A 24,144-nucleotide genomic window follows, 5' to 3' on the forward strand; every position below is an offset into this window, starting at 1 on the left:
GAAAAGGTTGAAGCGGTACTTGGCTGGGAGAAGTTGACATCAGTTAAAGAAATCCAGAGCTTCCTAGGGATGGCAGGTTATTACCGCAGGTTCGTTGAAGGATTCTCCACCCTAGCAGCCCCTCTAACCCGACTCACAAAGAAGAATGCCAAGTTTGAGTGGAATGAGGACTGTGAAAGAAGTTTTTCAGAATTAAAGAAGCGGTTGACTACTACACTCGTACTGTCTTTACTGAGTGGATCGGGGGGATATACAGTTTATAGTGATGCCTCTTATCTAGGCCTGGGTTGTGTCTTGATGCAGTTTGGGAAGGTCATAGCATATGGGTCCAGACCGTTAAAGAATCATGAGAAGAATTATCCCACCCATGACTTGGAGTTTGCCGCAATCATACACGCCTTGAAAACCTAGCGCCACTACTTATACGGAGAGATCTTTCAGATCTATACCGATCATAAGAGTTTGAAACACATATTCACTCAGAAGGATCTCAACATGCGTCAGAGAAGGTGGATGGAACTCCTTAAAGACTATGATTGTGATATCTTATACCATCCGGGTAAGGGCAACATGGTAGCAGATGCTCTCAGCAGGAAAAGTACAAGTATCTTAGCCCATTTGATGGTTTCAGAATGTAGGCAAATTGGGGCCACACAATAGGTTCGACTTCAGGACTTGAGAAGAGTCACATGTTTGGGCCGCCTAACAGTCCAGCCCGAGTTAATCCAGAGAATAAGAGAAGCCCAGTCAGTCGACCCCGCCCTAGTAGCCCGCAAGATTTATACAGAACAGGGAGTAAGCTTAAAATTATGAGTATCTATCGATGGGTTACTCCGGTTCCAAGACAGAGTGTGTGTTCCAGACGACAGCGAGTTAAAGAGAGACATCATGACAGAGTCCCACAGCTCAAAGTTTTCCATACATCCTAGAAGCACCAAAATGTACCAAAGCATGCGACCCCAGTTTTGGTGGAATGGGATGAAGAGAGATATAGCCAACTTTGTATCTAAATGCTTGGTATGTCAGCAGGTCAAGGCAGAGCATCAGCGCCCAGGTAGGCTACTTCAGTCTTTACGATCCCAGAGTGGAAGTGGGAACACATCACCATGGACTTCGTGACGGGATTACCCAAGACACGTTTAGGACATGACACCATCTGGGTAATTGTTGACCGGCTTACCAAATCTTCCCACTTCTTGGCCATCAGGATGACCGACCGCTTGGACAAGTTAGCAAGAATGTATACCCAGAAAATAGTCAGATTGCACGGAGTTCTAGTAATAGTGGTATTCGACAAGGACCCCAGGTTCACTTCTCGATTTTAGAGTAGCTTTCAGCAAGCCATGGGAATAAAGCTGTCTCTCAATACTGCCTTCCATCCTCAGACTGATGGACAATCAGAAAGGACAATTCGTACACTCGAGAATATGCTCCGAGCATGTGTCCTTGACTTCGGGGGTCATTGGGACGACCATCTACCCCTGATAGAGTTTTCCTACAACAACAGCTACCAAGCAAGCATCGGCATGGCTCCATATGAGGCGTTATATGGGCGCCTATGCAGATCACCGATTTGTTGGGAAGAAGTGGGCGATAGAAGATTGTTCAACCCTAAGTTGGTAGAGGATACCACGTCTAAAATTGTTAAAATCAGAAAGAACATTCAGACGGCTCAGAGCAAGCAAAAGAGTTATGCGAACACCCGTAGGAGAGATCTAGCATTTGAGAAAGGTGACCGGGTGTTCCTTAAGGTCACTCCTTTCAAGGGAATTAGTAGGTTCGGGAGGAGGGAAAAATTGAACCCCCGATTTATTGGACCTTTTGAAATCTTAGACAGGATTGGTACTGCTACCTATAGACTAGCACTGCCTCCAAAGCTCTCCAAGGTCCACAATGTGTTCCACGTATCCATGCTATGTAAGTATAACCCGGACCCCTCTCATGTCTTGGCTCATGAACCGCTTCTACTCTAAGAGAACTTATCTTATGAAGAAATACCAGTCGGTATCACGGACCAAAAGAGCAGGATACTCCGCAACCAGGAAATATCATTTGTAAAGGTCGTGTGGTAGAACCACACGCCAAGGAGGCTACCTGGGAGCTAGAATCAGATTTTAGAGCCCAGTATCCCCATTTGTTCGACCAATAGTAAGAGTCAAATTTGGGGGACCAAATTTCTTTAAGGGGGGGAGAGTTGTAACACCCAAATTTTATTATTTTATTTTTTTAATTTATATTAGAATTTTAGTTTAATTTTTCAATATTTAATTTATAAGGTTTTAATTTAATTTAATTTAATTTAATAAAAGTAAAAATAATAATAATGATAAAATAGGGTAAAATTATTTTTGGGATTTAATTGAAATTAATTTTGGGAAAAAGGGGTAAAATTTTGGATTCTGGGGGTGTTTTTGAAAAGAAAATCAGAAATCGGGAGTCAAAACATAATTTAAGAAAGTTGTTCCACATCAGCAGCCCAGTCAGCAGCCCCGACCAACCAGAACACGCCGCGTGACAAGGAAGCTGACGCAGGAGGCCACGCGGGACGGAGCCACGTGGGCGATCCGTGTGCACGCGATCGAACAGTCCAGATCTCACGCGTGCGAACGGCCCAGATCTCACCCGCACGGATGGCCCAGATCTCACGCGTGCGGACGATCCAGATTGAATCACGCACGGACAGCCTAGATCACGTCGTGATGGACGGTCCAGATTTATTCCCATTTTAATCGCGATCAGACGGCCCATATTAAATTGTGAAGGACGGCTGAGATTAAAAGGGAAAGGTTATAAATAACCTCACCCACACCTGACCCTAAACCCTAGCCGCTAGTACCCTCACCGGAGAAGAAGAACCAGTCACCAGAGGAGCCGGCCGCCGCCACTCGCTGCCGCACCGAAGGGTTTTTTGACCACCAAACGAGGTAAATTTTCTCCCTTTGGCTCGTTTTTCGATGCTGAATCTGCCTATGGCCAAATCGGAGCCAAACGACTAGCTAATCGGCCAGAAAACAACGCCGAAGTCCAGCAGCGCCGTCGCGGCTTCCCTCGATTTTTGCCTGCGATGAGGCCCTTTCTGGTTCCTGTTCGATGCAATTTTTACACCACTGTGATCACCGTCATTTTCTCTATAGGTTGACTAGAGCAAAACATCAAATCGTGACTCGCACCGGAGAAGCCGCCGCACCCGAGAGCTCCACCGCCGGTAAGTCTTAGTTTTTTGTGATTTTTTGGTCCACCGAGGGCCGTAGGGTTGTTTTATCGCAGGAACCAATGCAAGTTTGGCCGAATTTGGCTGAAAATGGCCAACCCGAGGCAGATCGCCGCCGCGGGCGGCGGTGCCGTCGCTGGAGCACGGTGGAGCCGCCGTGCTGGAATTCTGATATTGGCCAAAAAGGGGCCTTGGGTCTGATTTGGGGTTTTTGGGACACGTGTAGGTACCGGTAGTGCATTTCAGTTTCCCAGAAAAAATTCAAGAAATTTAGGGACAGCCCGTAGGCACATTGTAGAGCCGATTTTAGACCCCAAAACAAATAAAGATTTTTCACCCTATCTCCTATCACGACATTAAAGGTTAATAAATGATTAAATGGTATTTTATGAATTCATAAATATGTATAATTAATTAAGATTGCTAATGGGGCCCGAACCTGATGTATTTGTCGGTCTGTTTCTGTTTGATCTATTTTACAGTCTAAACGCAGCATGGTATCTGATGTATTTATTTTATAGTTTCGTATGCATGAATCACGGTTTCATCTATTATGGTTTGAATTATTGGGAACCCAATGTTGTGTTGTTTTGTTTGGTGTTCATTACTAGTTTACAGGTTTGTGTATAATTGGATAATTGAGACCAAAAAAAATGGAAAAAGGTATGTGAATTCATAAATAGATAATGGCTACAGCCTTACTAGATATCCTGGGAGATGGTGGACGGACCAGGTCCATAGGGAACCCTACCGGGAACGTGGTCTCTCATATCGGACGGGGTATGGAGACTTTATATATTTTGGCGCCCATACCGGATGAGGTATGGGGACGGCCCGTTTCACCCTCATACCAGACGGGGTATTGAGGTTCATGGTTTTTAGGCGCCCATACCGGACGGGGTATGGGGACGGCCCTGAAATTAAGTTATTAATGTTAATGGTTCACGTGTAATGCGGACCCCCTATGGATCCCCATGTATACTAGTAGGCCGATAAAAAAAGAAATTTATTATCTGATTATTGAGGTACAAAAGTATAACATGTGTTACGTTACAAAGTGTATATGATTTTATGATGGTTATAATGTTATTGTTTTCATATGTTATTTTCACGAATCTCACCGAGGTAAGTGGACAGTAAAGATTTTTATTATTGATAAATGAATTTATCATGAATTATGCTCCATTGGTTGTTTTTATTGTTTTACAAACTTTTACTTCTGTGACAGTGAGATAGTGTGATATCTTTACTGGGCTAGTGTAGCTCATTCCTTATTTAACCATTTCAGATCAGGAGGATTTGGTTTCCGAGCCCGTCCCGTAGGAAGACGGCGAGTAGACATCTAGGGAATTCACAGTTTTATTTATAGCATTAATTACTAGTATTTACCTTAATTAGTTTTTTCTTTCACACTTTGAATACGTTTTTGGTTATTGTGTAAGGGATGTTTATCAGAATTTTTATTTCACTTCCGCACTTAGAACTTTTTAATACATACATTTCATTTTTATTTCCGGAGCCGTTACACATTATGTCTGGATTATCTCCTATATTAGGTGCTGCAACTGGATCATCTAACTCAATCATGGCTAAATTGTTGAAGAGATCGCCAGGCATGGCCTCTGAGTCATCAACAGGATCTAACGCCATCGCTAAATCATTCGATGGGTTATCCATCATTATTATGTTGGGATTGGAAGAGTCTAGGTTACAGAAGCTATTTAGGGGAGGAGTTGAATTAATACTGCTGGAGGCATATTCATGAGTTGGGTTACTGGGCATACTAGGCATGGGGAGAGTCGTCAAGGCCTTCATTGCTGGATGTGAGTAAAACATTCCGTCATCCCTTGGATAACCCTCAGCGAACTCGAGTTACCTTGTTCCTTCTTTAGCTTCTTTGCAATTAAGCAACATCATTCCACAAGCATATTGAACCTAAATTCCCTTTAATGTATTTTTCTTATTCATAGTTCATTTAATTATTTTCTACTAAATAAAAAATTTTGTTCTTATCATTGTCGTCAATATGATCTTATTCAACTATTAATATGTCATTCATTTAGTATAATGCTAGAGATAAGTTCAATTTTTTAATCATTAGTGAATTTTAATTAATTTCATCGATATAATTTATATGTTTATATATTTTTCATGTTCCAGTCTTCTTATTTAGCTTCTATCATTGGATGCATTTGTGAACAAATTACTACTTCTACTTGATTTAACCTGAGGAAGAAATTCATCCTTGGTGCATTAATGATCATGACAAATACAAAAATGAAAAGTATATGTAAGCGTATAAAACCTAATTCTCTAATATTGACTAAAACAAACTAGTGTTTAATAGTTAATTCTTTTTTACGCATTTCACTTACAACAATTCATATAATTATTTTTAAGTAAATCAACAAGTTAAGCTTTATCATGGTCAGTGAGGTGATCTTATCCAACGACTAATATGTCGTTCATTTTGTATAACGCTAAGGGAAAGTTAAAAATTTTTTTACCCTGAATAAATTTGATAGACTCATCGATATGATCTATTTTTTTTTATTTCAGTTTTTTTGTTTGGTTTCTATTATTAGATGTATTTATGAATAAATTAATGCATCAAGTTTGGTTCAATCTCAAAGAAGAAATTTATTATTGGCATGGAAATGATCATAATAGCCATGATCTTGGAACATAAAATGGAATGTTTATGAAGATTATATATAACCTAATGCTCTTACATCATGCACAAATTAACTAAAGTGAAATAGTTCAAGAGTTTTTGCCTTCTATGCATTTCCCCTATTAACATATCATTTAGTTGTTCTCAAGTAACTCAGAAGGTTCAATTTTATCATGGTCAGAAAGATGATCTTATCTGATAATGAATATGTCATGCACTCGGTATAATGCAAGAGAGAAGTTAAATTTTATCATCATTATTGAATTTGACATAATCTCATTGATATAAAAAATGTGTCTATATATTTTTTATATTCCAGTCTTCTTGTTCTATTTTTGTCCTTGAACACAATCTGTTCTTCATGCATATCTGTTTGTGTTTCATAAGGCTTCAAAATGTAAACAATATATCATAATAGTATTGCCATGTTAATGCATCATTCAGCAACCCCTTCCTATTTCTCTTTCACTTTTTTTCTTTTATTTAATTTTAAATCTATTAGCATGTTTTTCTTTATCAGCATCATTTGTTGCTCTCAAGATTAATTTTGCTCTCAAAGTTGAAAACAATTTAGTTTTAGTGTACAAAATTAGTCTAAAAATATCTTAATAGTAAATATTTTTAAATAAAATTTTAAAACTGAATATCACGCTTATATGCTTTGACTAAGCATCTGGTAAGAAATATGTTTTCTTTAGCAGAAAAATGTCATTCTTTATTATAAGTTTTTTAAAAAGTAGTAAGTGAAGTATACAAAAATAAGATCATCGTTAATCAAAATTGAATGGGTCACATGAACTGGGAAGTAGAGTCAAATTCTCCCATATAAATATCTATTGGAAACTCTAGTTTAGAAATATGTTCAGACTGAAAACAGGAGAGATTATTGGTTTTGGATTGAAAGATCTTTTAGCTTCTGTGGATCGACTTCTGATGGTGCTCGGGTGAATCTTCTCAGCATGCTTAGCCACATTCTTCTTCAGCTCATCGAGAGAGGCCTTCAATTGTTGAAGTGTGTTAACCTCATATCTTCTTTGGGAGCCATCCACCAACATTGATTCTCATTTGTCTTTTTCATATGATTAAGCTCCTCGCCTCACTTCATCTCGATTTTGAGTTGGTTCAGAACCTGTACATGTAGTAGAATTAATATATATTATTTATATTGAAAATGTTTTATTAGAAAGGAAAGAAATTAAAATAACCTGAGTGTTGAGCTTACAGACACTAGCGTTCCAATGAGCCTCAATGAGTTTCATGGTTCCAGAAGTAGCTTGTGGTGGATTACCACTAACAACACGTTCCAACACAGTCTCGACACAAGGATGACCAAAAGAAAAGATCTTTCGACCGGGTGAGAAGACGATAATAGCAATCTCAGCCCCACATAGAGTGCTCAATTCACTCACCTTCTTGTAAAGTCCGGCTCGGTGTTTGGAGAAAGTGACTTGGAGATTAGTTTCATTATTCATCTTCACCATCTCAACCTTTTGTCGTCCCTTACTCTTTCTCGCCATGGTTACAAGTATTGAATATGTGCAGAGAGAAATTAAAAGAGAGACTAATGGAGAGAAATAATTGTATTGAAAGAGGGGGAAATGAGTGATATTTATAGGAGATTTAAATCAAGGTTGTGAATTAATAAATTTTAGGTAGACATCCTGTACATATTTTCCTGTATTAATAAGTTACATCTTTAGAGTTACTTGAGAATCTCCTCTTTATTGAAATATATGGTAGGAAAAATCTGGACAATTAAAGTTAAATTTTAGCTGTACTTTTATACAATTTGCAAAATCATCATTGTTTTAACATTTATAGATACATAGCTAGATTGATATATATGAAAATTGAACCTTCTTGAAAATTTTACATTTTTTATGTTATATATATGTATATATATTCTCGATATTAATTTGGGATTGAGAAGGTAAGAGAGCTACTTTTAATTTTATTTATTTGTCTCTTGTTAGGAGACACAATGAATCAAATTGCAATGATAAAAATCCTTAGATTATTTATGTTAAAGTAATAAAAAATATAAAAATGTATTATAGGATATATTAAAATTTAAAAACTATGATGAATTCTTTATAAAATTAATTGATCATTAGTACAATGGATAATTTTAATTTATTTATAAGCATTAAGGAAGGATCTAAGTTGCAAATTATAACTATCAATTGGATCACATTTAAAATTCAAAGTTTTAAATAATTAAATTTAATTATGACAATCGATTAACCTTCATAACAATAAAGTTTTAATTCAATTGCATGTGATATTCAATTAAACTTGAAATTCATATAATTCATGTTGAGTACTTTCAAAAGGTGACTTACAATTATTTTATTTGTATAACACTTCAACTTGAGCCTGCTTAAACAAAATGCAATTTCTTTGATCCATTTGATTGAAAATTTCTATTTAATATTGTTTGGTCCTAATATAAAATCTTCCTTGTTTATATACTTAACATTTAATGAAGATATTATCCCTACTTGGGATATATATTCCCAAATATATAGATATGTTTACATACTTAGATAAGCACTGTCAATAGAATATTTTCCCTGAATATTACCTAATTTCATTATTGATTTATTTTAAGATTAATTACCCACATCAAACTAATAGAATTTTCTTAGCTAGCATTTATGTGTTGATAGAATTTTCTTAGCTGGAGCTTATGCATGTGACCCATATAGGCTTAGTATTAAATTATTTATAGGACTTTAACCAATATAATTGATTTATTATGACTAAACACTTTTCATTCATCATCATGATTTATTTATTGCATCAATAAATTGGATGAACATACATGTCACCAAGAGTGTCATCTAATAAATATATCACAACTCTTATAATGTATAAAAATTTGATCATGAAATTTAGTAGTTTGTCCATGGATGCATAATTACCATATAGTTAATTCATTTCATTTATTGTATTTCAGATTAACTCAAGATATGACTTATATCAACCATTATTTAATTGAATAGTTGGTATATTTTTTCTTGTACAAGAGATTGTACTTCCTTGTATGTTTTTAATTAAATGTTATTTATATTATTTTAAAATTAATGTGTGTATATTAGTTAATTAACCAACACAAGTATTTATTCAAAAATAGACTCATAATTGTCAATGTAAAAACTAACTCACATAAATATGACATAATTGAAGGTATTCCCAAAGATGATCATGTTCTTATCAAAGCACAATTATGTGACTTTAATATCTTATTTTCTTACATTTAGACGTTACCTTTGTCTTGAGTTAATGAGTTAAAAATAAATTACTTAAAATATTTTCTCCTATTACAACTCTTAGAATAGCAGGTTGATTTCAACTTGAAAATAAAAATAAATGCATAGATAAAAAAATTATGTTATTATTGCACTCTTTAAAAGTACCACAACCCTACAATGAAAAGGAACATGACGAAAACCCAAATGCTAAGGCACCAGATATCTAACATAAATAAAATAAAACAAACTGCAAGTATTGTGTTTACAACTCTTTTTAATTTCATCCTTCCGAGACTTAGTCAAGAAATGAACCTAGTAGAATGTTATTTATCCATTTCCTTGAATATATATATTATATCTAACATAAATAAAATAAAACAAACTGCAAGTATTGTGTTTACAACTCTTTTTAATTTCATCCTTCTAAGACTTAGTCAAGAAATGAACCTAGTAGAATCTTATTTATCCATTTCCTTGAATATATATATTGGGATTATTGTTGAACACATTAGGTATCGTGTTTGGATTGTTTAATACATGAGGCATCATGTTTAATTTGTTCTGAATTATAATCATCTTAGCTTCTTTAGTAACTTTCTTCTTCAATTCCTCAAGAGATGTCTTTAAATGCTCAAGTTGTGAGAAACGCATTTCCTGTTTTGGACCCATCCACCAACACTTACTCTCACATATTTTTTGTATTTCCTTAAGCTCTGCATTGCGATTTTTCTCGATTTCCAGTTGATTCATGACCTATTTTCATATGTTTCAAATAATAAGTACAATTCAGTATAAGTTTTAATCGAACAAAAGGAAGATCAAATAAGTATAATAAGTTTTAAAATCTAAATATGGTCTACTCAAACCTGTGTGAGGATCATATTAAGCTCATGTATCCTTGAGTTGCGGTGAACCTCAATGAGTGTCATGGCTCTTGAAGTATCTCGTGGAGGATTACCACAAATGAAATCTTCAATCACTTTTTCAACACAAGGATGACTAAAAGAAAAAGCCTTTTTACTGGGGGGAAAAATAATAATTGCAATGTCGATGCCACGAAGAGTGGACCATTCACTAGCTTTCTTAGAAAAACTAGCTCTTCGGTTTGAGAAAGTTATTTGGAGGTTGATTTCGTTAATCATCTTTATCATCTCAATCTTTTGACGACCCTTGCTCTTCCTATCCATCTAAAAGTGAAAGAAAAAGATGATGTGAGAAGGAGATAAAAAAGTTGGCTTATAATTTACTAGGAAGTGATAAAAAATGGGTAGTATTTATAAGAGTTATCAGACTGACATTATTATTTTCCACAATGCAACATCAAACATTATTTAAATGGATTTTCTATATAAAATTTTTTAATCTTTAATTACTTACTCATTGGGATTCATCAAATTGGAAATTTTCATTTTGTACTATCCAACAAATAATTTTATTTATAAATTTATTAGCTTTAATTACTTATTCATTTGGAGTCAACAGATTAGACATTATCATTTTGCACTATCGAATATATAACTTGATTTAGATTAATTTTCTATATAAATTTCTTAGCTTTAATTACTTATTTATTTAGAGCAGATTGCATATTATCATTTTGCACCATCTAATATATAAACTGATTTATAAATTTCTTAACTTTAATTACTTATTTATTGGGTAATTATTAGGATGGACATTATTATTTTGCACTATTCAATATATAACTTAATTGAGACAGATTTTCTATATAAATTTCTTAGCTTTAATTACTTTCTCATTTGGAGTTACTAGGTTGGGGATCTTCATCTTTCACCATCAAACATATAATCTGATTTAGATGGATTTTCTATATAAATTTTTTAATTTAATTACTTACTCATTTAGAGTCATTAAGTTAGACATTATTATTTTGCACTATCTAATATATAACTTGATTTAGGTGAATTTTCTGTATAAAATTTTTAACTTTAATTACATACTCATTTGGAATCATCAGGTGGTGCATTATCATTTTACACTATTCAACCTATAGTTTGAGTTAGGTAGATTTTTTATAAAAATTTCATAGATTTAATTACTTACTCATTTGGTGTTACCAGATTGACTTTATCATTTTGTACTATCCAACATATTGCTTGAGTCAGGTGAATTTTTTTATAATTTTTTTTAACTTTAATTACTTACTCATTCGGAGTCACTAAGTTTGATATTATCATTTTGCACTATCCAATACATAATTTAATTTAGATGAATGTTCTATACAAATTTATTAGCTTTAATAACTTACTCGTTTGGAATCATCAAGTTGGACATTATCACTTTTCACTATCCAACACAACTTGATTTAGGCATTTTTATTTTATATTGTTCAATATATAATTTGATTTAGACAAATTTTCTTTGTAAATATATCGACTTTAAAAACTTATTTGTTTGGAATGCTTTACAATCACCTCATTGAAATATATAGTAAAAAAATCTTGAAGATTGATATAATATTACCTTTAAGTTATACGAATTTACCATTTCCAAATCATCATTGCTTGTAGAACGAAATGAGATGAATTTTCTTAGAAATAGTTATTAGTAGCCACATTTTCTTGCTTATCAAATTTGACAAGATAATGAAAATAGTGTCAACATCTATGCACAGATAAATAAAATTTGAATAACACATCCCAATACACAGTATTATATAATTACCAACCTATTTCCTAATATATATATATATATATATCAAATTTGGGAAGATAATGAAAATATTTTTCATGTTTCTCCAGACATGAATAATAAGTTAGTCAACAAAAAATTACAAACTTGGTAATAAAATTATAGCGAATATTGCGAAACCACCATGAAGTTTAACATGTTATATATAAAAATAAATTAAAATTATAAGAAAATCCCAAAGTACTGAATATTATACAATTACCAACCTACTAATTATTTTAATAACCATTGTCCTCTTTTCAACCTTAGCCATAAAAGGTTTTAATGAAGCTTCCATATAAAACTATTCTACTTTGGCTCAATTCTTCACTATGGTGAGTTGTCTTTCATAGTATGTTATCTTTCTTGACGCTTTTGATGATTGCTCATCTTCTCTATTAATTTTCTCTACATTGATTCAAAATTATTTATACTCTATTTGAATCCATAGGGACTTAAAAGTGTTTCCATGAGAGATATTTTAGTCAGAATTTTAGGATTATCTAACTAAATTTTTATGTTTGCTTTTTCATTAATCTCGTCATTCTTCCCAATAAATTTGCAACAAAATGGAAGGATTTAGATAGTCATGTTTTTAATCGAATATTCTCAATTGGAATTAATATTTTCTTGAAGGAATCTGTCTTCAAGAGCTTTTTTTTTTGGAAAAAAACTCAGACCCCAAAGAGATTGGGGTTCCTCCCAATTTCCATCATAAGTAGTAGTTATGCTAATGAAAAAGCACAATATGTTTTATAAAATTTTTGTAAATATAGAACATGGTTGTAATTTTTCAATTAATTTTTTCAATCTGAGATATTATTTTAACAACACTCAATTATTTATAATATATTGAAATATCATATTTTTAATATAAACTATAACACGTTGCATAGTAAATTTATTAAGTACGCATAGATATTTTAATATAACGTGCACTTGAATCCGTATTTGCATAATGCATTTTTAATTTACTATTTATTTTTACTTTCATTGCCATGTCTTTCTTAAAATTTTTTGTTAAATAAGAATAAGTTAATTGTGTTTTACTTTAGAAGTTGATCTATATATATCCACTATATATCTTCTCCACAAGCTATATATTCTATTTTCCATTGGATTATTACAGCCATTACGCACCATACATCTGTTTTAACAGTAGATCGGTAAATAATTAATATTTCATGGATGATTTTTCAAGAACCTGCCACCCCATATGACATCCTGCCACCCCATATGACATCTAATAGAACATATTGGATATGTAAATACAATATGTTAAATAAGGGGCTCGGGAACATATTGGATATGTAACGTCTTTCTGATCTGAAATGGTTAAATAAGGGATGAGCTACACCAGCCCCGTAAAGACATCACACTATCTCACCGCCACGGAAGTAAAGGTGGGTAGAAAACAAAAATGATCAATGGAGCATAATTTATAACGAACTAGTTTATTAACATAAAAACTTTTACTGTCCACTTACCTCGGTGAGATCTATGAAAACAACATATGAAAACAATAACCTTATAATATCATGAAATCATACACACTTTATAACATAACACATATCATACCTTTACATTTCAATCATCAGAAAATAGATTTCCTCTTTTACCAGCCTGCTAGTATCCATAGGGATCCATAGGGGGACCCCGCTACACATGAACCATTAACATTTACAACTTGATTCCAGGGCCGTCCCTATACTTCGTCCGGTATGGGCGCCAAAACCATGAACCTCAATACCCCGTCCTGTATGAGGGTGAAACGAGCCATCCCCATACCCCGTCCGGTATGGGCGCCAAAACCATGAACCTCAATACCCCGTCCGGTATGAGGGTGAAACGGGCCGTCCCCATACCCCGTTCGGTATGGGCGCCAAAACACATAAGGTCTCCATACCCCGTCCGGTATGAGAGACCACGTTCCCAGTAGGGTTCCCTACGGACTCGGTCTGTCCACCATCTCCTAGGATATCTAGTCAGGCTGTCCACATTTTCAACTCATCAATTCACATAACCTTTTTGCCATTTTCCTTGGTCTCACTCATCCAACCATACATAAATATGTAAACCACTCATCGACACCAAACAAGACAATACAGTACCGGGTTCACCATAATGAAAGAAACCATGGTTCATGCATACGAGATCATAACATAATTACATCAAACATCATACTGCATTTAATACTGAAAATTAGATCAAACAACAACAGACCAACACTGTATTAGACTCGGGCTCCATTGGCAACCTTAATCAATTATACATCTATAAAGTCACAAGGTACAGTTTAATTATTTATTTAGCTTTAATACCGTGATAGGAAATAGGGTGAAGGGTCCTTACTTGTTTTGGGGTCTAAATTTGACTCTACAGTGTGCCTACAGGCTGTCCTTAATTTCTCTGAATTTTTTCCGAAAAACTGAAACGCACTACCGGTACCTACATGTGTCCCAAAAAATCTCAAATCAGACCTAGGGCCCTTTTCGGCCAATATTGAAATTCTGGCACGGCGGCTCCGCCATGCTCCGGCGACGGCACCGCCGCAAGCGGCAGCGATTCGCCTCGGGTTGGCCGTTTTCGGCCGAATTCGGCCACACTTGCATCGGTCCCTGTGATAAAACAACCCTAGGGCCCTTGGTGGGCAAAAAAATCACAAAAAACCGAAACTTACCAGCAGTGGTGCTCTCAGGTGCGGCGGCTCCTTCGGCGTGAGTCGCGTTTTGATGTTTGGCTCATATCAACCTGTAGATAAAAGAACGGTGATCACAGTGGTATAAAATTTGCATCGAACGGAGGCCGGGAAGGGCCTCATCGGAGGCAAAAATATAGGGGGGGCGCGGTGGCGCCGCTGGACTTCGGCTGGATTTTTTGGCCGTTTGGCCGGTGTTTTGGCTCCGATTTGGCCATAGGCGGACTCAGCATCGAAAAAGGAGCCAGGAAGACAAAATTTACCTCGCTCAGCGGTCGGAAACTTCCCCGGTGCAGCGCCGAGTGGCGGTGGCCGGCTCCTCCGGCGAGGCACTAGCGGCTAGGGTTTTGTGGTCAGGTGTGGGTGGGGTTATTTATACCCTTTGCCTTTTAATCTCAACTGTCCATCAAGATTAAATCTAGACCGTTCGATCACAATTTAATTGGGATTAAATCTGGACCGTCCATCGCGATGCAATCTGGGCCGTCCGTGCCTGATTGAATCTGGGCCATCCGTGCGCGCGGGAATGGAACTGAGCCGTCTGATCGCACGCACGCGGATCGCCCACGTGACCCGTCCCCTGGTCAGCATTTTCTTACCACGCGGCGTGTCCTGGTTGGCCGGGGCTGCTGACCGGGCCGCCGACGTGGCTGCTGACGTGGCACAACTTTTTTAAATTGTGTTTTGACCCCCGATTTCTGATTTTCTTTTCAAAAACACCCCCATAATCTAAATTTTCACCCCTTTTTCCCAAAATCAATTTCAATTAAATTCAAATAATATTTTTACCCAATTTTATCAATATTATTATTTTTATTTTCATTAAATTAAATTAAATTAAATCAAATTAAATTAATTAAAAATCTAAAAAATTCAAATAAATAAAAATAAAAATAGTAAGATAAAAATTAAATTACTTGGGTGTTACACTCTCTCTCTCTCTCTCTCTCTCTTTTGGGGTGAAATCTAAGCCCTAATATGTATTAAACAATGCATGTCTATATAAGATTTATAATGCATGCATAGCATATAGTACTGTAAAATTAGAGTTAAGATGAAAGCTAATAGATCCTTTATTTATAAAATATATCACTTTACATTCCATTGATAATATAGCTTAAATATGAAAGTCAAGCTGTATGAGCACTCTGTGACCTTACTAATCAAAACACATTCCCATAAACTTCAAATTTTGAAAAACTCCTACCCGTTTCCACCATTATTCTGAGTCATATTATATCCTGTAGCTGGCATCATGTTCACATTGTTAAGACCATTGGTATACATAAAGTTTTAATCGTTAATCGCATCCGATCCCCCCACCATCATGTTCTGGTCATTGTTCATCATCATATGATCGACTGGAACCATGTTTTGTTAATTGTTGATCATCAGATTTGCCGCCGATAGCATCATGTTTGTAGGGTTACTGTTGATAGGCATGACATTAGAGACCATGTTTGGATTATTGGGAATCATGGAATTGGACAAGGGAATGTTTGGATTATTGTTGTTGAGCATGTCACGAAGCATCTTCATATAAGCTGCAGGATTAACATGTTAGGATTAATCATGCTGGGGCTAATCACGTTTGGATTAACCATGTTGGAATTAACCCTATTCATGTTCGGATTAACCATGTTTCTGGGACCAACGATAGCATTTAAGGGGATAGATTCAAATGGAAGTCCAGTTCTATTGGAAGAGCTTCCAAGAAAAAGCTGATCATCAGAATTAGGATTAATATTGTCCTCTTCAGCATCTTTTTCTTTAGCAACTTTTATAACATTCTCGTATAATTCCTCAAGAGCAGCTTGAAATTGCTGAAGCTGTGAAAGGTTCATGTCATCTATGGAACCCATCCACCAGGCTTTACATGCATTCTCCTTCATCACCTTCTTAAGCTCCACACTTCGCTTCTTTTTAGCATCCAGTTGGGCATTAAGCTTTAATTATATATAATCATGTCCAAAAAAAATTCAAGGATTAGTTATAAAAATTAAATAGTATAGATATATGAAGACATGGTAGTGATTATACCTTATTTAGCTGTGAGTTGAGCCCTTGGAGATAAGCATTTCGATGAGCATCCATCATACATCTGTTAGCTGAAGGAGGTTGTTCTATTAGGCCACTGAATCGATTGATCAACTTTTCCATAGAAGGACTGACAAAAAGAACACTTTCTTGGCAGGTGAAAAAATAATCACTGCAAATTCAGCGCCACAAAGTGTGCTAATTTCACTCGCCTTCTTGAAAATGCTAGCCGGTCGTTTGACAAAGGTAACTTGGAGATTCGTCGCCTTCTTGATCTTCACCATCTCAATCATTTGGCGGCCCTTTAACTTCCAAGGAGGCTCCATGGATAAATTTAGCACGAATAAAAAGATTAATTTATGATTTGAATGAGTGAATAAGGATAAAGTAGAATGAAGTATATTTATAGACTACTCAATTTGATAATTACAATTTTTAAGTATTCCTGCATTTAAATTAACTGTGTCTAAATTACTTACTCCTTTAGGATTTTGTAATAATGGAGAGAATATAATTTAACTAATTTAGACTAGTCTAAATAAATGCACTTGAAGTTTTTAGAATCTTTCCTAAATAATCTGACATAGAGCTTCTAAGATATTCTTTTTATTTGACTAAAAATAATTGATTGAATTATATTTTTTAATGAACATTGACTTAAATGAAATCTCTCGCGTCATTCAAATTTTATTATGTGCTTAGTATATAAATAGCAAAATGCTTATAAATTTTAACATGTTATTACGCATGTAATTTATTATTACTAATTGCGATGAGTATACTATATTTTCTTTTCAGATAATAAAATTTAAAAGTATTTCGCCATAGTTAAGAAAATGATCAATCTTTAATTTACTAAGTTTTGTATGTTGAATATTATATATGTAAATAACTATTATAATTCTTTTTGAAAATATAATAGATCCTGACGAGTTAAATAGTTTATAACCTCTTTCACATTATTTATTATTTTGAATATTAAAATTTGAAAATAATATATTTAAGAGAATGATCGATCTTTCAATCTATTGCATTTTGGATAGATTATAATTTTTTAAAAAAATATATATACATTATAAATTATATCTATCATATAATTTATTACATTTAACTGTGATGAGAATATTATATTATCCTTTTGAATATCTATATTGAAACTAATATATATGAGAATGACATATATAATTTTTCATAATAAATTATTTACATATTTTTTAATAATAACAAAAGCATTCTCATTTTAACATTTGGATATTGAGACTAAACGTCAATTGAATTATTTTACATTATATCAGTGAATCCAGAATTTTTAATACAATCACAAAATCCAAACTCATATTAAAGATTTTTAAAAACTATAATTTGAATTTGATTTAGAATCATAACTCTTTTCCAATTTAGATATGTGGTATTTGTATTGTAATTTAAATTAAATACAAGTTAAAATTATACAAACTCTTAAGCATGCTACCAAATTAAATATATACCAACGATTTATATATTTCCATATAATGGAATAGGGAAGCGAAATGAGTATGCGGAATAATCTTTTACCCATTTTCTTCAAAGTCACAGATTTACACGTACATATATTTATATATAATGTAATAATTAACTTTCTAAAAATAATAAATTTATGACGTACTTAAAGAGCTTCAATATTTTCATATACTCAGTGTGTTGATACCAAATTCTAAAATTTTTTAAATCTCTCGAGATATAGTTTACAATAAATGCGAGATAACTGACTACTGTATATACATATATATACATACATATACATACACACACATATATATAAAGAGATGGAACTATCATATAAATGTACTTTATAGGGTGATTATAGAAGATTAAATATTTTTAAAGATTTGCGGAATTGTACTTAACAAGAATGTAAAATAAACAACACTCATGAAACACACATATACTTATTAACTCGATCCAAGACTAACAATGACAACATTTATAAAGAAAAAAAAACACACACACGCACACACAAGAACACCACCTGAAAGTAAGCAAATACAAAACTCAAGCCAATTGAAATCCAAAATTCCCAAAGCATTATTTGAAAGACAAGACAAACAAAAACAAAAGACACGATAGTGAAACTCTTCAAACTAGCCCTTGATTCTTTTCAAGATAATCAACAAACTTAGTCATTAAAATCCTTGGCCGCTTCCTAGAACATTCCCTGCAAGAGGAGGCGGCATTGTTTTCGAATAATCACTGTTAGCCGCCTCATTTGGATTGTCCACAATGAAGTTCTCATCATCCAATGGATCCGTAAACAGCATCTCTAGAGTGAAGCCATCAAATACTGAGTCTAGATTTGAATCATCTCGCACAATACGTATCATATTTAGAGCATCGGATGTTGTGCTAATTGGATCATTTAGTGCATGAGGTATAGTACTCGGATTAAAAAACTCATTAGGCCCGATATTTGGATCATTTGACAGATTAATATCCATTGTTGCAATTTGGTTCCCGAAGGCATAAGACATTATGTCTGGATTATCTCCTGCATTAAGTGCTGCAATTGGATCATCTGACTCAATCATGACTAAATTATTGAAGAGATCCCTAGGCATGGCCTTCAAGTTATCAACAGGATCTAACGCCATGCTTGAATCATTCAACGGGTTATTCATCATCATTATGGTTGGATTGCCAGAGTCTAGGTTACAGAAGCTACTCAGGGGAGGAGTTGAATTAGTACTGCTTGGGGTATATTCATGAGTTGGGTTGCTGGGCATACTATGCATGGGGAGAGAAATCAAGGCCTTCATTGCTGGATCTAAGTAAAACATCCCGTCATCCCTTGGAGAACCCTCAGCTGAACTCGAGTTACCTTGTTCCTTCTTTAGCTTCTTTGCAAGTTTGGCAACATCATTCCACAAGGCCTTCGTACCAGCATCCAAAACTTCAAGCTCTTCCAAGCTGAATTTTTCCATTGAATGCGTATACCAAAGCTCTTTCATCTAGCCTTTTCTTCTTTGTTTGAGCTCTTTACCTCGCTTCCTTGCTGCCTCCTCCTTGTCTTGAGCCTGTTATCATATACACATATTCATGTATTTGCAGTATTAGATAAGCAATTAGGCTGAAGATTTGAAAGGCCAACAAAAAATTCAAAATATATCACGTAACATCATAGATTTAAGTATTAGTGACTCATGATAATTTTTAGATTATCATAAATGGATATTATAAAAAAAAGATTACAAATAAGTTGCTAACACCTCATTGATCCTACTGATTGTTTGTTGAGTATCATTGTTGTTGTCAGTATCTTAGCTGGACGAACATCAATACTAAGAAAACGATCAATCACAATATCGATATTAGGATTGCCATAGCAGAAGGCCCTATTTCCAGGGGAGAAAACAATAAGGCCAACATCTGGTCTACAAAGAGTGCAAAGTTCACTCGCCTTCTTGAAAAGGCTACTTCGATGTTTTGAGAAGGTAACTTGGAGACTGGCTTCATTCTCCATCTTTTTTAACTCGATCTTTTGATGACCTTTACTTTTACTTGATGTCCCCTCATCTGCCATTGCTAAAACTGAAAATAACAAAAGATAACCTCGGCAAATTGAGAAGAAGATAATGGAGATTATGATGAGAAGATGTAAGTATACTATTATTGCAATTGACGATTGTAAACTACGCAAGGTATTTATAAGGTTTGGAGGTACCACTTGAGGCTATTCAAGTTGAGTTAGGTGGATTTACTTAACTTTTATGCATTTACATTTCTGGCTAGAATCCTTTTTTCATTAAAATATAAGGTAAGGAATATCTTGACATAATCCAAAACTTAAATTTCTGATACTATCAAGAATTCTTTACCTTTCTTACTAGTACATAGTAAAACATTCATTTATGAATTTTGATTTGCTTACATCTCAAGGGAAAAACATATTCTTCGTTTGTCAATGATCGTATTATGATCTCATCGATATGATCTATCTATTTGTTTTTTATTTATTTATTTCAGTTTTTTTGTTTGGTTTTTATTATTAGATGCATTCATGAATAAATTGTTGCATCAAGTTTGGTTCAATCTCAAAGAAGAAATTTATTAATGGCATGGAAATGATCATAATAGCCACGATCTTCGAACACAAAATAGAAAGTTTATGAAGATTTATATAACCTAATGCTCTTACATCATGCATAAATTAACTAAAGTGAAATAGTTCAAGAGTTTTTGCCTTTTATGCATTTCCCGTATTAACATATCATTTAGTTGTTCTCAAGTAACTCAGAAGGCTCGATTTTATCATGGTCAAAAAAATGATCTTATCTGATAATGAATATGTCATGCACTCGGTATAACGCAAAAGAGAAGTTAAATTTTATCGTTATTATTGAATTTGACATAATCTCATTGATATAATCGTGTCTATATATATTTTATATTCCAGTCTTCTTGTTCTGTTTTTGTCCTTGAACGCAATATGTTCTTCATGCATATCTGTTTGTGTTTCATAAGGCTTCAAAATGTAAACAATATATCGTAATAGTATTGCCATGTTAATGCATCATTCAGCAGCCCTTCCTATTTCTCTTTCTTTTTTTTTCTATTTAATCTTAAATCTATTAGTATGTTTTTCCTTATCGGCCTCCTTTATTGCTCTCAAGATTAATTTTGCTCTCAAAATTGAAAGATATTTAATTTCAGTGTACAAAATTAGTCTGAAAATATGTTTAACAATAAATCTTTTGAAATAAAATTTTAAGACTGAATATCACACTTATATGCATTGATTAAGCATCTGGTAAGAAATATGTTTTCCTTAGCGAAAAAATTTCATTCTTTGTTATGAGTTTTTTAAAAAATAGTAAGATAAGTATACAAAAATAAGACCCTCGTTAATCAAAATTGAATGGATCATATGAACCGGGAAGCATAGTCAAATTCTCCCGTATAAATATATGTTTGAAACTCTGGTTTAGAAATATGTTCAGACTAAAAACAGAAGAGATTATTGGTTTTAGATTGAAAGATCTTTTAGCTGCTGTGGATCGACTTCAGATGGTGCTCGGGTGAGAGCACACTGTAGGATAGTTTTCTTCAAGAAAGCTATGACATCTCTTATTTACTAGCTCCTACTAACAATATAACCAATCTATCCAATCCATATGCAGTCTCCCCTGCATTTCAGAAGCATTGCCAGGAAATTTTTTATTACAAAATTTAGTAGCTGTCTTCACATAATAGCTATAATATGATCAATATTTGATACCTACACCGAACTTAGAGCAGAGAAGGATGTCTTCATGGGAAAAAGATATAAATTGTAGACATACACGAGTTGTAGATCCAGTGTAAAAATATAGAAAATAGAAATTCAAATGGAATAGAAATAAAAAAAAAATTGAGAAAGAGAATAATATACTGAGTAGATTTATGATTCCAACATAGCTCCAAATTCGATATAGGAGTGTAATAGCCAGATTTATGATTAAATACGTATATACATTTCAATAAAACGCGCACTTATATCTGTACATGCATCATCTTTTTAATGCACAATTTATTTTTACTTTCCCTATCATGTCGTTCTTACAAATTTTTTGTTAAATAAGAATAAATTAACTATATTATACTTTTAAAGTTGATCTATATATAGATCTACTACTTACCTTCTCTACAACCTATATGTTCTATTTTTATTTGGATTCACACAATCATTTAGTATCATACATACGTTTAAATTTTACATAAGAAAATAGTAGACTATAATTTTTACATAATTTAATTCTTGTGCGTGCTAATTATTCCATAAATTTACCCGAATAACAAAAACTCATGCTTGTGTAATCTAATATCTATCTCTAACCTGAAAGCTTTTGATATTGAAAAATTCTAGTATGCTTACCTCAAGCTCTAAACTTTCCTCAATCTCTCGAGGTATGGTGTACAATAAATAAAAGATAATAGATCACTGTATATACACACACACACACACATATATATATATAATATAGGCTAAACTCTTGTATATATGTGTTCTACATTTTGTATGGTGAATATAAATGAGTAAATATTTTGATAATAATTGTTTATATATTAAAATAATACATATTACGATATGTTATATAGGTAGCAGTTGATAGTGTCACAACGCATGACAAAAAAAAAAGCGTAGTAGAATGTTTGAGATATATACATATATATATATAATCAAGCGCAAAGGGTTTTAAGGAAGAAAACTTATATTAAGAACTAGATGCAGTATCACTGAACGATTACAAATTTCTTAAACAAATAACATAAAATAAGACGCCTCTTATTTTCCAGAACAAACCCTTACTCGTTAGAAGCTAAAATCCTAAAACCCAACATAATATAAAGACTAATACTGAGGCATTTACTGTGCCGGAAAAATTAAAAATTCATTTTAAATAAATAAAAAAAGTTCGCTTAGAAGAATCCTTGGCCAAATCCATGATACTTTGGAGGCATCATATTCGGATTGTTGAATGGAACAATGCTAAAACTGAATCCACCAGGCTTTGTCTCAAAAGGAAGACTGCTCCACCGGAAGAACTTCCCAGAAAAAAAGGATGGTTAGGATGATGATGATGAGGATGAGGATGAGGATAAGGAAGATGATGATGAGGATGATGATTATTTTGGGTACGAATCAAAATCTTCTCAGCATGCTTAGCCACATTCTTCTTCAGTTCATCGAGAGAGGCCTTCAGTTGTTGAAGTTGTGTCAAGCTCATATCGTTCTTGCGATCCATCCACCAACATTGATTCTCATTTGCCTTTTTCATATGGTTAAGCTCTTCGCCTCACTTCTTCTCGATTTCGAGTTGGTTAAGAACCTGTACATGTGGTAAAATTAATATATATTATTTATACCGAAAATGTTTTATTAGAAAGGAAATTAATGAAAATAACCTGAGTGAGCTGCATGCTTAGCTCACGGACACTAGTGTTCCGATGAGCCTCAATGAGTTTCATGGTTCCAGATGCAGCTTGTGGTGGATTACCACTAACAAAACGTTCCAACACAGTTTGGACACAAGGATGGCCAAAAGAGAAGACCTTCTGACCGGGTGAGAAGACAATAGTATCAATCTCAGCCCTAGTGCTCAATTCACTCGCCTTCTTGAAAAGTCCGGCTCGACGTTTGGAGAAAGTGACTTGGAGATTGCTTTCATTATTCATCTTCGCCATTTCAACCTTTTGCCGTCCCTTACTCTTTCTCGCCATGGTTACAAGTATTGAATATGTGCAGAGAGAAATTAATAGAGAGATTAATGGAGAGAAATAGTTTGTATTGAAAGAGGGGAAAATGAGTGATATTTATAGGAGATTTGAATCAAGGTTGTGAATTAATAAATTTTAGGTAGACATCCTGTATATATTTTCTTGTTTTAATAATTTACTTGTTTAGGGTTGCTTGAGAATCTCCTCGTTATTGAAATATATGGTAGGAAAAATGTGGACAATTAAAGTTAAATTTTAGCTGCACTTTTATACAATTTTCAAAATCATCATTATTTTAACATATATATATACATAGCTAGATGGATATACATGAAAATTGAACCTTCTT

The 24,144-nt window shown here is 33.9% G+C and overlaps 1 protein-coding gene and 2 pseudogenes across 1 annotated transcript; all 3 read right to left on the reverse strand.

Moving 5' to 3' along the window:
- Window positions 1-6,730: 6,730 nt before the first annotated feature.
- Window positions 6,731-7,402, reverse strand: LOC148270410 (agamous-like MADS-box protein AGL62 pseudogene; annotated as a pseudogene).
- Window positions 7,403-16,063: 8,661 nt separating this feature from the next.
- Window positions 16,064-16,688, reverse strand: LOC148270411 (agamous-like MADS-box protein AGL62). Its single transcript, XM_088219025.1, has 2 exons — window positions 16,569-16,688; window positions 16,064-16,474 (listed from the first exon to the last, which is right to left on the reverse strand). The coding sequence occupies exons 1-2, from the start codon at window positions 16,686-16,688 to the stop codon at window positions 16,064-16,066; spliced, it is 531 nt and encodes a 176-aa protein (XP_088075151.1).
- A 6,309-nt stretch (window positions 16,689-22,997) lies between these two features.
- Window positions 22,998-23,798, reverse strand: LOC110825724 (agamous-like MADS-box protein AGL62 pseudogene; annotated as a pseudogene).
- Window positions 23,799-24,144: the final 346 nt, after the last annotated feature.

This window comes from Carica papaya, chromosome 1 (genome assembly GCF_054855325.1).
Source record: "Carica papaya isolate Zhongbai chromosome 1, ASM5485532v1, whole genome shotgun sequence".
Taxonomy (NCBI): domain Eukaryota; kingdom Viridiplantae; phylum Streptophyta; class Magnoliopsida; order Brassicales; family Caricaceae; genus Carica; species Carica papaya.

What these genes read in the sequence shown, in the direction of transcription:
- LOC148270411 (XM_088219025.1), bottom strand. Translation starts at nt 16,688, where the DNA reads ATGGAAAAGTTGATCAATCGATTCAGTGGCCTAATAGAACAACCTCCT. An exon ending in TCAACTCACAGCTAAATAAG is followed by an intron (nt 16,475 to 16,568) that starts GTATAATCACTA and finishes ATATAATTAAAG; the next exon opens with CTTAATGCCCAACTGGATGC.